Source organism: Microcebus murinus, unplaced genomic scaffold, assembly GCF_040939455.1.
Source record: "Microcebus murinus isolate Inina unplaced genomic scaffold, M.murinus_Inina_mat1.0 scaf044_hap2_Mmur4.0, whole genome shotgun sequence".
In the NCBI taxonomy this organism is placed as follows: Eukaryota; Metazoa; Chordata; class Mammalia; order Primates; family Cheirogaleidae; genus Microcebus; species Microcebus murinus.
This window is the reverse complement of record NW_027438990.1, coordinates 124,343-138,598: the sequence shown is the minus strand read 5'-3', so window position 1 is coordinate 138,598 and position 14,256 is coordinate 124,343. Positions and strand designations below refer to the sequence as shown.

The window sequence follows — 14,256 nt, the reverse complement described above, 5'->3', positions numbered from 1 at the left end:
TGTTTAGAAGAACGTGGCACATGAGAGACAAATTAGCCTTATGAATACAACTTACAACATGAAATGGAACTAGCCATTAGGCACTTGTAGATTCTGTTGAGTGGTATGAGAGAGTCTTGTTAAGTGAGTAAACAATAACAAGAAGTTGAGAACCTGAGTCCCTGTATTGATATATTTAATTAATTATATTAACAAAGGAATTTAAATACCTGGGAAAATTGTGTGGTTAGCTCATGCAATTGAAGTGTTTCTGAACAATTTATGAAAGCAGCTTAAAATGTTTATGGGACTTTAAGTAACCATGTTTGTAAATATTGATGTTTTTTTTCAAAAAGTGTTTTGTCTCTTGACAGTTCTTTGTTCCACCTGTGATTATTAGAACTTTGAAACCATTAGAACAACAAGACCACCCTTACTTTTGAGAGTTCTCCAGGAGAACTAACAGAACTCACTGAATGTTGTTATCCTGGTCTTATGGATTGTCCCAGCAAAAGGATACAGATTAAAGTCAGCCCATGGAAGAAGAGCACGGAGCAGAGTCCAGGGGATTCCAAATGGGGAGTTCCCAGCTGTCCTTTCCCAGGGGGACCACAGACAGCGTCACCTCCTCCTGACTCTGCTGTGTGATGACATGTGTAGACTATTGCCAACCAGGGTAACCCCCAGAGCCCTGGTGTCCAGGATTCACATTGTTCTTTTCACATAGACGTGGGTGACTGTCCCATGGCTGGCCTTTGTCACCAGCCCAGAAGCGATGGAGTTGACACGATGTTGTTACTGAAAGTTCAGCACTTGTCCCTGAGTCCACACCAGAGGAACGAGGACAAGTGTTTTGAGGAAAAGGAAAGAGAAGTTTATAATTTGCCATCAAGTAAGGAGAACAGTAGACGCTCGTCTTATGGTACCATTGTTCTATCTAACAACAGAAATGCAGAGCTTTTGAAAGGAGTTTTCAGCTTGGCACGATTGCCAAGGTTTTCATGTAGGTTTTAATTCCCCAAAACAGTGGATGGAGTTAAAGAGACAATTCAGAAAACATTTTACCCCTTTTCAGGCCTTTCCCTCTGCTACAACGTGACCAGGTCCCCACCATCAATCACATTGGCAGACCATCTGGTGGAGCCCAAGGCTCTCAGGTAAACAAAGACTCTCTTACCAGGCAGCACATTCCAGGAGCTTAGAAGTTCCCTCCCCGCAGCTTAGAGCGAAAACCAGACCTGTCCTTGGGCAGCATGTAGTTCTTTACTACAAAAGTCCATCCTCAGGTGTAGATTCAACTTCCTCTGACTCTATTTGGCTGTAAAGTTTGAACAGGCCTAATAGAGAAGGAAATTTAATGGTATGATTCCACTTTGGCAAAAAAAATGCTTATGTGCCTAACTATACTGTTTATAACATCCCAAAACTGAAAAGATACATAGAGACAGCACTGGATGTATCTCTGGGTGATCAAATTGTTACAGGTGATTTTAAAAGACAGTATCCATTAAATTTTAATAACTAATTTTATATAAAAATGTTTTTATAAAAATGAAACACAAACACGTTCCCAAGCACAGTCTGAAAGATTTTGTTGATTGAACATTTCTGAGTTGCTCTCTCTTTCTCTGTATCTGTCTCTCTCTATCTCAGTTTGCTTTCTTTTTTTTCTTATTTCAGCATATTACAGAGCTAGAAATGTTTAGGTTACGTATATTGCCTTTGCCCCACCCCAGTCAGAGCTTTAAGAATGTCCATCCCCCAGACGGTGCACACTGCACCCATAGGTGTGTATACACCCATCCACTCCTCCCCTCCCATCTGCCAGACACCCGATGAATGTCACTACTATGTGCACTTAAGTGTTGATCAGTTAATACCAATTTGATGGTGAGTACACGTGGTGCTTGTTTATCCATCTTGTGGTACTTCACTGAGCAGAATGGGCTTTCTGTATCTCACTCAGCCCACGTCCCTTTTTGTGTCTCTATATCCTTAGTCTTTCTCTCTGTCTCTCAGTGTCTCTCTCCCAGGTCTCAACATGCCTACCATCATTGCATCTGTGCACAGCTCAGCTCCTCCTCCCTCACCCCCGTCTCCAGGGAGCACACACGCCCTTTGCTCCCAATCCCAGCATCACCACTAATGGTGGATTTCAGGATGAGCCTAAAGCCCCAACAGCAGGGAACAGGTTACAGACACTCAGTTCAGGTGTGTAAGAGCAGGCCCTGCAGCCATTCAGAATGGCCACGGAGAATATTGAATGATGTTGGAAAATGGCACACTGTTGAGGAGAAAAGAAGCAATTTGCAACAGGACCAGGCAAATTAAAAATCGGGCCGGCCAGGCACAGTGGCTCATGCCTGTAGTCCCAGCACATTGGGAGGCCAAAGCAGGAGGATCTCTTGAGGCCAGAAATTAGAAGCTGCAATGAGTTATGACTGCACCACTGCACTCCAGCCTGGGTGACAGAGTGTGACCCTATCACTAAACAAAATAACAAACAAAAATTGGGTGAAACACTGAACTTGACACTCTTATCTTTGTTGTGCTTTTTCATATTTCCTAGTATTTCCAATATTGAGCCTGTGTTGTTTTCTTAATAACCAGGAAAAATATTAATAGCATAAATAAATGTAAAAATAAGATGAATAATAAATGAAGGTGCCATAAAGATAAGGGCCGACTCCCAAGAGCCCTGTTCCCCCAGGCCACACCCCTGCTGGTCAGAGTCCACCTGGGAGGAAAGGCCGCCCTGGAGGGCTGGGGAGACACGGCCAGAAGCCTCTGGGCCCCGAGACCCAGGTCTGTGAAGGGCAGAGGGGCGGCCACGTCTCTGGGAAGACCCTCCTCCTGCAGGACCCCAGGCAGCTCATGGACCTTTCCAGCCCCAGGTGCAGCCTGCGGAGGGGCCTCTTGCTCGTGGGTAAGAGAGCACTGACCGCCTTGCCAGGGCCGAGGGAAGAGCAGCTGGGAGCAGGGGTGGGAAGGGGCTAGGACCACCCCACCTAGGGGCACAGCCCACACTCCTGGGGCAGGGGTGGGGGGAGGGGAGAAGGACAGGGCCCTCACCAGGACTTTCATGGGCTCAGACACCTGGGCACTGCTCACCATAGACACAGACCTGCACAGGCCCACAGACGTAGCATCACACGCACTGACACATACACACCTGCACACGGCTGCATGAACATGGGCACGCACACACACACACACAGGGACACACGCAGCACAAACACATCGTTTCCATCCTCCCCCAGAGCGATGAGCTTGGACCCCCACCCTCACCCCTGGCGTCCCCGTGTGCTGAGATGCCCTCCCCAACCTCTCAGGCCAAGTCTCCTCCCAACCCTTCACCTTCCCCAGGACCCCCCGTGCCCCCTGTCATGCACAGCTCTCATGGCTTCAGTGGCCGCCACAAGCACTGTCTCGGGAATGTCCCATGTCACAGCCCAAGGCCTGGAGCCGGGGCCTTGAGTCAGCTCTGCCTCTTCTGCACATGCGGCACTTGGTGTTCACAGAGCAGAGGACCCTGGCCTCTGTCTCAGGTGGCGGCGGGTTCCTACCCACTCCCGTGAATTTGATACCAAATCGCAGACATATGTGGACAGGCTTAGGGGAGGATTCATCACCAGACAGTCACTGCTGAACGCTGCCCCTGTCTTCTGCCCTGTGCTCAGGGCTGCTGGGGACTCAGTGGTGACCGACATGGCCAGGCCCTGCCCTCCTGGAGCTCTCAGTCCAGTGTGACATGCGGATTTGTCACCAGACCCTGATGTCTTCCAGAGGTCACGGCTGGGAGGAAGGGAGCTCAGAGAGGCCGCCTTACCCGGGCTGGGGAGGAGGAGACAGCAGAGATGAGAACTGAAGGATGAGTAGAAGTGAGTCACAGGAGGATGCAGATGCAAACAGGGAGCAGCGAGCAGGGAGCAGTGTGTCAGGAATGGGGAACAGAATGTGCAAACCCTGTAGCAAGGAGGGAGTGTGGTGCATCAAGAGAGCCGTAAGTACGATGGGGCAGAGAGTGGAAGTCGTGTCTCCTCATAAGGAAATCCAAGGATGAATAAATGAATGAATGAGGGAGAACATGGTGTGGATGGGACGGGGTAGGTTGGTCCAAAAGGAAGCCAGATGAGTCACAAAGACCAGCTTTTGCAGAGAGTGCCTCATAAGCCAGCCTAAGAGTTGGAACTTTACCATAAGAGCACTGGGGAGCCATTGAAGGTACTAGAGCACAGTGCAGAAGGGTCACACTTGGGCTTTATTAAGATCTACCTGACTGTCACATAAGGATGGATTGGGGGCTGAGTGCCCAGGGAGAGAGTGGGCTGGGAGAGGATAAGGACAAAATGGACCAGGGCAGGGGGTGAGGGGATGGAGGAAGGGACAGGCTGGGAGTCCTCCAGGAACTGGGAACTCCTGCTTGTTCACCAGCGTTTCCGGGACTCAGTGCCCGGATGGTGTGGATCTATCCACGTGTCTTTTCTCTGTGTCTTCCTCAGCCAGTCTGCTGGCCTGTGGCATCTGCCAGGCCTCGGGCCAAATCTTCATCCCCCACGTCCAAGGGGTCCAGGGATATTCGAGTGTCCTGGGCCTAGAGAATGCCCCCGAGGATGCCCAGGAATACCGCTGGTACCGGGGCACACAGGACAGCGCAGAAAGCATGATTCTCAGCTACAAACCTCCCAGTCCCCTGGAGCCTGGGCCCATGTACAGCGGCCGGGAGAGAGTGACCAGAACCGGCGACTTGGTGGTCAGGAACTGCATGCTGAACGACACAGGAAACTACACGGTCCGGGTGGACACTGGCAACGGCACCCACACAGCAACTGGCTGGCTCGAGATCCGAGGTGGGTTGGCAGGCTGCCCACGTCCCACCCAAGGAGGACTGGACCTGAGGGCCTTGGGTGTCCTCGTCCAGGTCCTCCGCCCACCTCCGATGACACGCGAGCTTGACACACGGCTGTCCAGCGTATCACGCAGAGACGGGTCACTGCCACCTTTAAAGATTTCAGTGTCTGTGTCAGATAGTGATGCGATTTCTACCTCTGTGTGACAGATAGCCCCCAACGTAGCAGCTTAAAACAACACCCATATCACACAGTTTCTCGGGGTCCAAAGTCCCAGCATAGCTGAGCCGCAAGTCTGGGCGTGGCTTAGCTGGATCCTCTGCTCTGAGTCTAAAAATCACTGGCCTGACCTATGTTCTCATTCGGAGCCTTAATTAAGTAGGAAAGGATCTATTTCCAGGCTCATTCAGGTTGGTGGCCCAAATAACGTCGCTCTGGCTGTGGGATTGAGGCCCCGCTGTCTGCTTCCCGATAGTTGGTTGGAGGCTCTTGGGATCCTGAAGCCACCGCGTGACCTGCCACGTGGCTCTGTCCTTGGTATTTCAGATCATGCCTGTCCCTTCCTTCAAGGCCAGCTAAGTGTCCTTCTCTAGTCTGGTAAGACGGAGTCTCACACTAAGAAGGTAGTGATGAGAGTGCCGTTCATGAACCTCTGTCATGCTAGGCTAGAAGACAATCGTGGGCCCCACTCACACTAGAGAGGGAGGACTGTGCAGGGGTGAAGGTCATGGTGCCATCCTGGAGTTCTGTCTCCTGCAGACAGCTCCTGGGCTCCACGGGCTGGGGAGGAGAGGGTGGACCTTAAGAGAAGATGTCCTGTATTTGCTTCAGACTCCCTAGGCCTTTTGTCTTCCCTCTGTGAGCCTCAGTTTCCTCCTCTGTGAAGTTTGAGAAATGTCTACCATTGAAGTTTGTTGCAAGATTGGAGGGAATATCCGTAAAGTGAATAGGACTCCAGTATTGGGTCATTTATGATGTGTCATTCAAATGCCACCTGGATCCTCCAATGAGGATTCCTGGTTTCGGGGTTCAGAAATAACCATCAGGTCACGTGTCTGTGGGAAGACCCCATGATTATCGAAGCTGACACAGAGAGATGTCCCAGGAAGGACCCCTGCCTCGGCAGCCCCACTGTCCACTCCCTTCCCCTCTGCCCCTCAGCTCCAGCCTGACCCTTCCCAAGACCCAGACCTCACTGTTGGGCTGTTGGCTTCTCTCCAGCATGCCCCACTCCCCACCCCCCGTAGAGGAACAGAGCACAGGGAGGCGCACCCCACCCCTAATCTGCCATCTTCCTGTTTATCCCAGTGCTGGGGAGCAACCCGGGCATCTCAGTCAACGCCACCTCCCTGGTGGAGAGCATGGATTCCGTGGCCGCCTACTGCCACACCAATGTCACCAGTGTCACCTGGTACTTGAATGCTGTGCCGACATCCAGCAGTAACCGGATAAGCATTTCCCCCGACGGAAAGACCCTCGTCATCCTCAGGGTCAGCCGCTATGACAGGACCCTGCAGTGCGCGGTGGAAAGTTACCCTGAGGTCGTCCAGAAAAGCAAGGAGGTCGCCCTGACTGTGGCCTGTGAGTGACCTGGGGTCCTGGGAATCAAGCCAGGTGGGCTCGGGGACTCACAGGGACAAGGTGACAGGCCAGGCAGACCTGGAGAGAGGTCCCTTCTGGGCCGGCCTTCGGCCAAGTTCATCTGCAAGGAATCCCCGCTGGGCTCTCTGGCTCTGTGGCCTGGGAACTGCACTCCCCACCGAGAGCCACGGAACACTTGATTGAAAACGGGGAACCCCGTCCCCACTTCTGAGATTGGAAATGGTCAGTGTGGATTAGATGAGGTTGGGCTTTGTGTCTAGAGGGGACTTCTTATAGCCACTATCTCTTAAGAGATCAATACTCAATTTATTAAGTTTTTTTACTATCCTATTTTCCCTCAAGCCTTCAACTTCTGGTGGGTGATTTCTTTATTCTGTTCTTCTAAATTTAGGAAAATCATCATAATTTCTTCTTTCCTCAAACTGAACTGACTACTTACACAATTTGACCTAAAGACGTGATGATGCATCCCACACTTTCTCCTTCCTTTGTGCCTCTCCTGCTGCCAGCCAGACAACTTTACAACCCAGAAAGAGCTGCTCAAAGTGTCCAGCAGTTCTTCTCAATCTAACGCATTGAACTTACAACTCTGAGACCCCGATTCTTTCCAATATTCCATGACTCTTCACAGAGAGTATGGAACTCTTTCCCATCTTTCAACTTAAAAAAAAAAATTGCAAATCTAAAATCATTTTCACACCTCCATCTGCCACCATTGTCATGGTCCCTCAGTTTTCCTAATTAGCAGGCTATGGGGAAGGGCCCACGGGAGCCCAGGTCGCGGTGGGGACGATTTCTGACCCCCATACAGTGGTTGGCAGGTCAGAGGTTTGGAATCAAGACCCGGGATGCAGAGTCTGCTAACCCTTGCTAACTCTTTCCTCTCAGTAGGGGACTGAGACCCTAGTCCTCTCCACTGAGCCTCGTTTTATGCACCTATAAAAGGGATCAGTTAGTAGAGCAGATCACATGAGCTGCCGCGGGGATTTAAGCTGTGTGGGGAGGGAGCTCAGAAGAGTGCTGCCACCTGGTCGGCCCCACTTGCTTGCTCCCACCCGCACCTCATTCAGGGTGAGGTGAAGGGAGGCCGTGGGCTGATCACGAAGATGCTCTCGTTGTCGCTATTGCGGCTGGCACAGTGGCCTTGCCTGGGGGGTCTAGGTCAGCTCGGGGTGCAGAGTGAGGGCCCCTCTTGGCTGGGGAAGGACTTCATGTGGACTGAGGGAAGGAGACGGGGCCCTGCGGGGTCAGAAGCAGCTCCGGGCCTCCTGCCCTGTCCCCGCAGATGGGCCCGACAACGTGGTGCTGTGGGGCTCGCCCGACATCTTCAACGGCATCCTCACTGCTCAGCTCGGCTCCCAGGTGGAGGTCGAGTGCGTCTCCACTTCCCGCCCCAGCAGCACGTACCGCTGGGCCCACAACGGCTCCCTCCTGGACCTCTCGGACCCAAAGTTGACCCTCCCGAGTCTGGCCTGGGAGCAGACGGGCCACTACCGATGCATCGTGGAGAACCCTGAGGCCCAGCTGAGCTTGTACAGGAACGTCAGGATCCAGACTCCCGCTGAGAGTGAGTGTGGCCGCCCCCTCCAGCCTCTGCCCTCCAAGTCCTCCTGCCTCGATGCCCTTGTCTAGGCAGTGCCCGACATCAGGAATGCCACCGTCCCCTTAGCACCCGATGCTCACGACTTCTGGGTGAAATCCTCCCACCCTCTGGGGTCTGGTCCAAAGCTGCTTCTCTGTGGATGCCCAGAGCCCTCGGATTGGAATCAGGTAGGCTGCCAGGTGGTCTGGAGCACTCATGGCTGCCTGCGATATTATGCATCTCCTGCTTAATTGTCCCTGTCCACTTCCCAGCTGGAATGTCAGCCCCAGGAGGGCAGGGAGTTTGTTTTGTTCGCAACTGAAACCCTAGTGCCTGCACCTGTGCTTTGCACAGAATGGGTGCTGAGAAGCCTTTGAGAAACAGAGGTGCGGATGAGTGAAACCAGTGAATGAATGAGCGAACGGTGGTCCTGACCGCAGGTGTCCTCTCCCTCCAGAGCCCTTACCTGAGGTCCACAGCGATTTCTACCTCTCGGGAGCCATGGTGGTGTTCCTCATCATACTGACAGTCCTGGGCAGTGTCTACCTCTGTGGAGTCCTGGTCTACGCTCTCATCAGACATTACTCAACCAGGTGCCCTTTGTTGCTCTGGGTCAAGGGTGGGGCATTGGCGGGGTCTGGGACTCAAGGGCCGGCACACCCTCCAGAGAGGAAGGCTGAGCCAGAGGGGAAAGGACAAGCCAGGGGAAGGGTGGTCAGGGATCACCTGGGGCAGACAGGTCCCAGGAACAGGAGCTGGTGGGAGAGCGGGAAGCTTAGAGACAGCCACGCCTCTGGGTGGCTGTGGGGTTTCAACCAGCCACTCCCCTTCTTGTAGAAGCATCCCTTCCCTTCAGATGCATTTAAAAATGAATGTTGAGTTTTACCTAGAGGGACAGGAAATAAGAGGGTCACATGTCAAGTATCTGGTACCGAGTAGTCACTTTTTACCAAGTGAAGTTGAGGAAACAGGTATCAGAGGTCCACCATGCAGAGAGAAGAGATTGGGTGGCGAGATGACCAGGGTGTAGGTTCAAGCCCCAGCTCTGCCACTAGCTGGCTGGGTGACCTGGGGAAGATCACCTCTCCCCTCGGATCTTCCTTGGCCCCACCTGGAGGGTGCAAAGAGCAACATCTGCCCTGAATGGTGAGGTAGGGATTAGAGACCTGTCGTAGATGACAAAGGGATTGGCGGTGTTCTCAGCATAGAGAAGATCAGAGTTTCTTGACCTCAGCAGCTTTCAGCATGATGCCCAAGGAGAAGCTAATTATTACAGGACGTTTCCAGGACCAAAGATTGCTGCCTCCTTCCTCCTAAGACAGGAGCAAGCGCAACAGGTGGATCTACTTTGAGCCCCCAGGTCTAGGAAACAAAGAGCCTTGGTCTCTTGGGTCCATTGTCTCCACAGGAGATCATAATGCCTTGCACAGCTCACTTCCCGAAGACTCTCACATATGTCTAGGTGTCCAGCAGATCAAAATTCCTCTTAATTAAACTAATTTTAATTTAAAATTTTAAACTAAATAAAAGTCTAATTGAAATGTAAACTTTGAGATCAAGCTATATTGAAAGTTTATCTATGCTTGAAGCTCTTACTCGAGGGGGAAGGGGCATGGGCAATATATGTAACCTTAACATATGTACCCCCATAACACGCTAAAATAAATAAATTAATTAATAAAATTCGAATTTAGTCATAAAAAAAGTTTATCTAAAAGAAAGATTCGTCATTAAACAAGATTTTAGTCCTGACTTTATTTAATGTCACATTTAACTTAAAACTTGAAGTGAAGGTCTCTAACCTGAATTATCCAATAGGGTAGTTATCAGCCCTATGTAGCTATTTCAATAAATTAATTAAAATTAAATAAGTGAAAAATTCAGTTGCTCAGTCACACCAGTCACATATCAAGTGCTGGAGAGCCACATGTCGCTATCGGATACCAGTTGAATCGTGCAAATGTCGAACGTTTGACTTACTGCAAAAAATTGTAATGGACAACATTGCTGCAGGCCAATTATATAAAAATGTCCTTAAAGACTAAAAAAGAAAAAATAGAGAAATAGAAAGAGACAAATCGAGTGATTCCTCCTCCAAGGTCTGAGTCCTCCAGTCTGCACGAGAGCAGGGTCTGGGAGTCCGAGAAGCCAGGCTGACAACTGCAGCCTCTGTCATGTTCTAGGAGTGGGACTTTGGGCAGATAACTCCACCTCTGTGAACCCCAATTTCGCCATCTGCAGTGTGGTAAAAGTGTTGTGGCTGCTGGGAGGGTTAGAGATAATTTCTGTATACTATAAAACAGACATATAATAGGTATGAATTAAATTATTATTACCCCTATTATCATTATTATTACCGTCACCACTGGTAATTAGGACGGCAGTGCCCACTCCTTCCTCAGGTTCATGCAGCCTCTTTTCCTCCCCAACCCCCACCCAATGGCATCTTCCTCCAGTGACCTTAAGACCTCAGAAACTTTCAAAGTGTGGGAATGCTGACGACTCCTGGTGTGGAGGTCAAGCCCCCAGATCCACCTCCCCCACTTCCTAGGGCCCCACATGGGGAGGGCTTGGGTGGTGTAACAGTTGGGCCCCTCATCTCTCTACCCTCGACCCTCCTGCGTTTCTTGAGGCTCTGAGATGTGACTCCCCTAATTTCTCCCCACAGGACACACCGGGCTACCTGAGTGTCCACCTCAGACCTGGACGACAAGACCAGAGGGCAAGGAGGTGAGGGAGTCTGATGGAGAAGGGCTGAGACCCGATTGGGACCAGCCAGGGTGGACAGGGTCCAGGGTCTCTCTGGACAGTCGAGAGAGGGAATCAGCCCAGTCACACCAAGATGGGAGACAGAGGCTCCTGGCAGAAGTCTTGAGGCCCCACTTAGGACTTGGGATGACACCATGGGCAGCATGGCCATTGGCAGCTCCAAATGCCAATCAGAGCTGGCCAATAGGATGCAGGCTGGGGCGGGCCATGAGCAGAGCTCTGGCTCTAATTCCCAAGGCTCCTCCCCCTCAGCTCCTGAGGGTCCAACTTCTCAGTTTCCCGCACTGGACCCCATGGCATCATCAGAGATGCTGCAAAGATGCCTTCTCGGCAGTGCCAGGGACAGGGATACGGACCAATCTAAAATGTCCCACAACAGGAAATCGTTTAAATAGGGAACAGCACACCCTGAGTTAAGCTTTCATCGTGAGAAACCACCTGCGGAAGGATGCTTCCTACTGCGGAAAATGCTCAAGACTTGACATCAAGTTAGAAATATGGAGAGCAAAGCTGCATCTGACAGGATCATAGTTACGAAAAATCGGTTAATAGGCAAAGATAGATATAATATACACAGCATGTTTATATGTGTTTTCCACAGTTTTATGTGTACAAACACAAATTGTGGAAAACATTAAATATTAACAATGCCATCTATTTTTTAATATTGTTCTTTATACCTTACTGTAATATATAGTAAAGTGGATTTTTTTTTTCACAAAGTGCACAAATGCTCTTATAATCAGAAAAACAAACCTAAAACAGGGAAGTAACTTCAAAGTTCATAATTAGACTTCTGGAACTTTTTTCTGACCTATCTTCATGAATATGATCCTAAATATCTAAGGAGATTAATTCATCATAATGGCATTTATAATTGAAAAAACAAAGAAAGAATGTGGGAGGGGAGAGAAGAAGGGAGGAAGGGACTGAAGCAGGGAGGGTGAGGACAGAGGCTCTGTACTGGCTGAGTCTGACTCTGTGTGGGCTGCAGGCCCTGCTCTCAGGAACAGCTTCACTGTGGGGCACCCTCCTCACAGGGCTGCAGGGAGGACGCAGTGAGCAAATGCTCACAGTTACGACAGTGCCTGGCACAAGGCCATCCCTTGGTTAGGTGCACCTCTGTGGCCCACTGATTAAACCCCGTCTATGGCCCACTGATTAAAACCCATTTGCCGCTGCCTGGATTCCACCTGGTCCCTGCACTTGTGTCCTGTGTGGCTCTGTGACTCCCCGAGTGACTGTGGAGCCTGTGTGGGACAGGACAGGTGCAGGATCCCATGCACAGTGGTGCCCAGCAGGGGTGCTGCCTTCACTGCACTGGCTTCTTAGGGCTGCTATGACACATTGCCACAAACTGGGTGACTTAAAACCACAGAGATTGATTCTCTCACAGTTCTGGAGTCCAGGTGTCCAAACTCAAGGTGTCGGCAGGCCATGCTCCCTCTGAAGGTCCTAGGAAGAATCCTTTGCCTCTTCCAGCTGCTGGTGGTTGCCAGCAATCCTTGCCATCCCCTGGCTTCTGGCACCATAAGTCCAATCTCTGTCTCCATTGTCACTTGGCCTTCATTTCTATGTGTGTCTCTGTGTCCGAATTTCCCTCCTCGTAACAGGACACCAGTCATGGGATTTAGGGACTGTCCTAATCCTGTTTCACTTCATATTATCTTGATTGCATCTGATAAGACCCTATTTCCAAATTAACTCACTTTGGCAGGCACAGGAGTTAGTACTTAAACATACCTCTTGGGGGACAATATTCAACCCACAGCACTGGGGGTTCATGATCAGAACTATGTGACCACCTGATGTTTCCCAGTGTCCATCTCTAGTCCTCCCCTCATGAGCTGCTGGATGCTGGTTTCCACCGGGACATCCCAGAGACTCTGGAGCAGTTGTCCTCAAACATTTTGAACAGGGGGCCAGTTCACTGTCCCTCAGACCGTTGGAGGGCTGTTGGAGAGTGTGACGCACATTCCACACATGCGCACTGTGAGCCCGGAACGAGTCAGCTGCTAAGCAGGACAGGCAGCCAAGGCAAAAACACCCGGCAGGCAGGATAAATGTCGTCAGCGGGTGGCCTGTGGCCCGAGGGCCATAGTAGAGGACCCCTGCTCTGGAGCATCCGGCATGTGAATCTGTCCTCACTGCGCCCGTGCCACCCTTGCCCCCAACACCCGACAGAAATGGAAACATCTCAACACAGTCTTCTGCAAACATCTTCACAGCAGCTATATTCATAATTGCAAAAATGAAAGCAAATATTCATGAACAAAAACTAGTAGGTAAAGGAACAGTGACATACTGTGGGATCCTGGTCAGTGATAACAGGGACTACAATGCTGACACATGAAACCACATAGATAAATCCCAAAAAGTACCATGCTAAGTGAAAATAAAATAGGACACAATAATACATGCCATAGAATGCCAAATATATAATGTTTAAAGACATGGAAAAGTAATGTCTAGAGATAAGAATCAGAAAGTGTTGGTTCTCATGGCTGGGGATTGACTGGGCATGGGAGCCAGGAGTTCTCTGCTATGATGGGAAATTTCCATTTCCTTGATTGGGGTCCTGATTGGGGAACACAGGTGTACAGGTTTGGCAAAACTCATGGAATCACATGCTTAAGATTTGTGTATTTGTAGCAGGTGAATTTTGCCATAATTTAAAAAACGAATGATACTTTTCATTTTTAAGAAAAAATTAAACAAACAACTTTCAATTAAAATAGCTAATAACTGGGTGACAATGAACAAATAATAGAAGAACGGCCAAAAAAATTGAGATGTTCCCATCCCTTATCTACTCAACTTCACCTTTCTTCTCCCTCAGCCTCTGGACGATTTACTATCACCTCTTTAGCAAATATCAAGACCATTCAGGAATACTATTTCCTGCTAACTTATGGCCAAAGGGGGCCAGGCTTGCAGGTTACGTGACTCAATGTTAGATGAGAGCAGAGACTCAGAATCAGGTGGGGTTTAAACCCCAGCCCTGCCCGGAGTAGCTGAGTGGCCTTGAGACAGCCCCAGTGAGGTTTCCATACATGTAAACCTGGTGGAATGATCAGGTCAGGAGAGTGAGTATACCCATCACTGAAACTGCATCAGATCAATCTGGTTCAATTTTTATGTAACAAAGTTGTGATTTGTTTTGCAGTTGCCCCGAACCCCCAGTTTGAAGATCACATAACCTGAGTTTGCCCTGAGCATGCAACCACAGGCAGAACCTAAGTGCTTGGGCCGAGGAGTGGGGACTGAATTCAGAAGCGCACAACACGTGGAAGGATCTAGGTTCCAATCAGATTGGGCCCTGGAGTCACCTCCATGTCAGGATCCAGTCACCTCTCATTACCCTGTCACTATAAAACCTGTCCTAACCCCTGCTCACGGATACAGGTTTGGGCCTGACTCCTGTCTCCTCGTTCAGCTGGCTGGAAATAAACCTTCCTTGCTGCAAAAACCTGG

The 14,256-nt window shown here is 50.2% G+C and overlaps 1 protein-coding gene across 1 annotated transcript; it reads left to right on the top strand.

The window, feature by feature from the left end:
- The first annotated feature begins 768 nt into the window (after window positions 1-768).
- Window positions 769-14,251, top strand: LOC105865529 (CEA cell adhesion molecule 18). Its single transcript, XM_075999918.1, has 10 exons — window positions 769-901; window positions 1,055-1,136; window positions 2,114-2,190; window positions 2,690-2,905; window positions 4,482-4,829; window positions 6,138-6,410; window positions 7,717-7,998; window positions 8,471-8,606; window positions 10,682-10,743; window positions 13,949-14,251. Exons 1-9 carry the CDS (start codon window positions 769-771, stop codon window positions 10,698-10,700), a joined length of 1,566 nt encoding a protein of 521 aa, XP_075856033.1. The 3' UTR covers window positions 10,701-10,743; window positions 13,949-14,251.
- Window positions 14,252-14,256: the final 5 nt, after the last annotated feature.

Excerpts from the sequence above, each read along its gene's own strand:
- LOC105865529 (XM_075999918.1), top strand. The coding sequence starts at position 769 with ATGTTGTTACTGAAAGTTCAGCACTTGTCCCTGAGTCCACACCAGAGG. Across the intron at positions 2,906-4,481 it reads GAGGGGCCTCTTGCTCGTGG|CCAGTCTGCTGGCCTGTGGC; the intron begins GTAAGAGAGCAC and ends TGTCTTCCTCAG. Across the intron at positions 4,830-6,137 it reads TGGCTGGCTCGAGATCCGAG|TGCTGGGGAGCAACCCGGGC; the intron begins GTGGGTTGGCAG and ends TGTTTATCCCAG.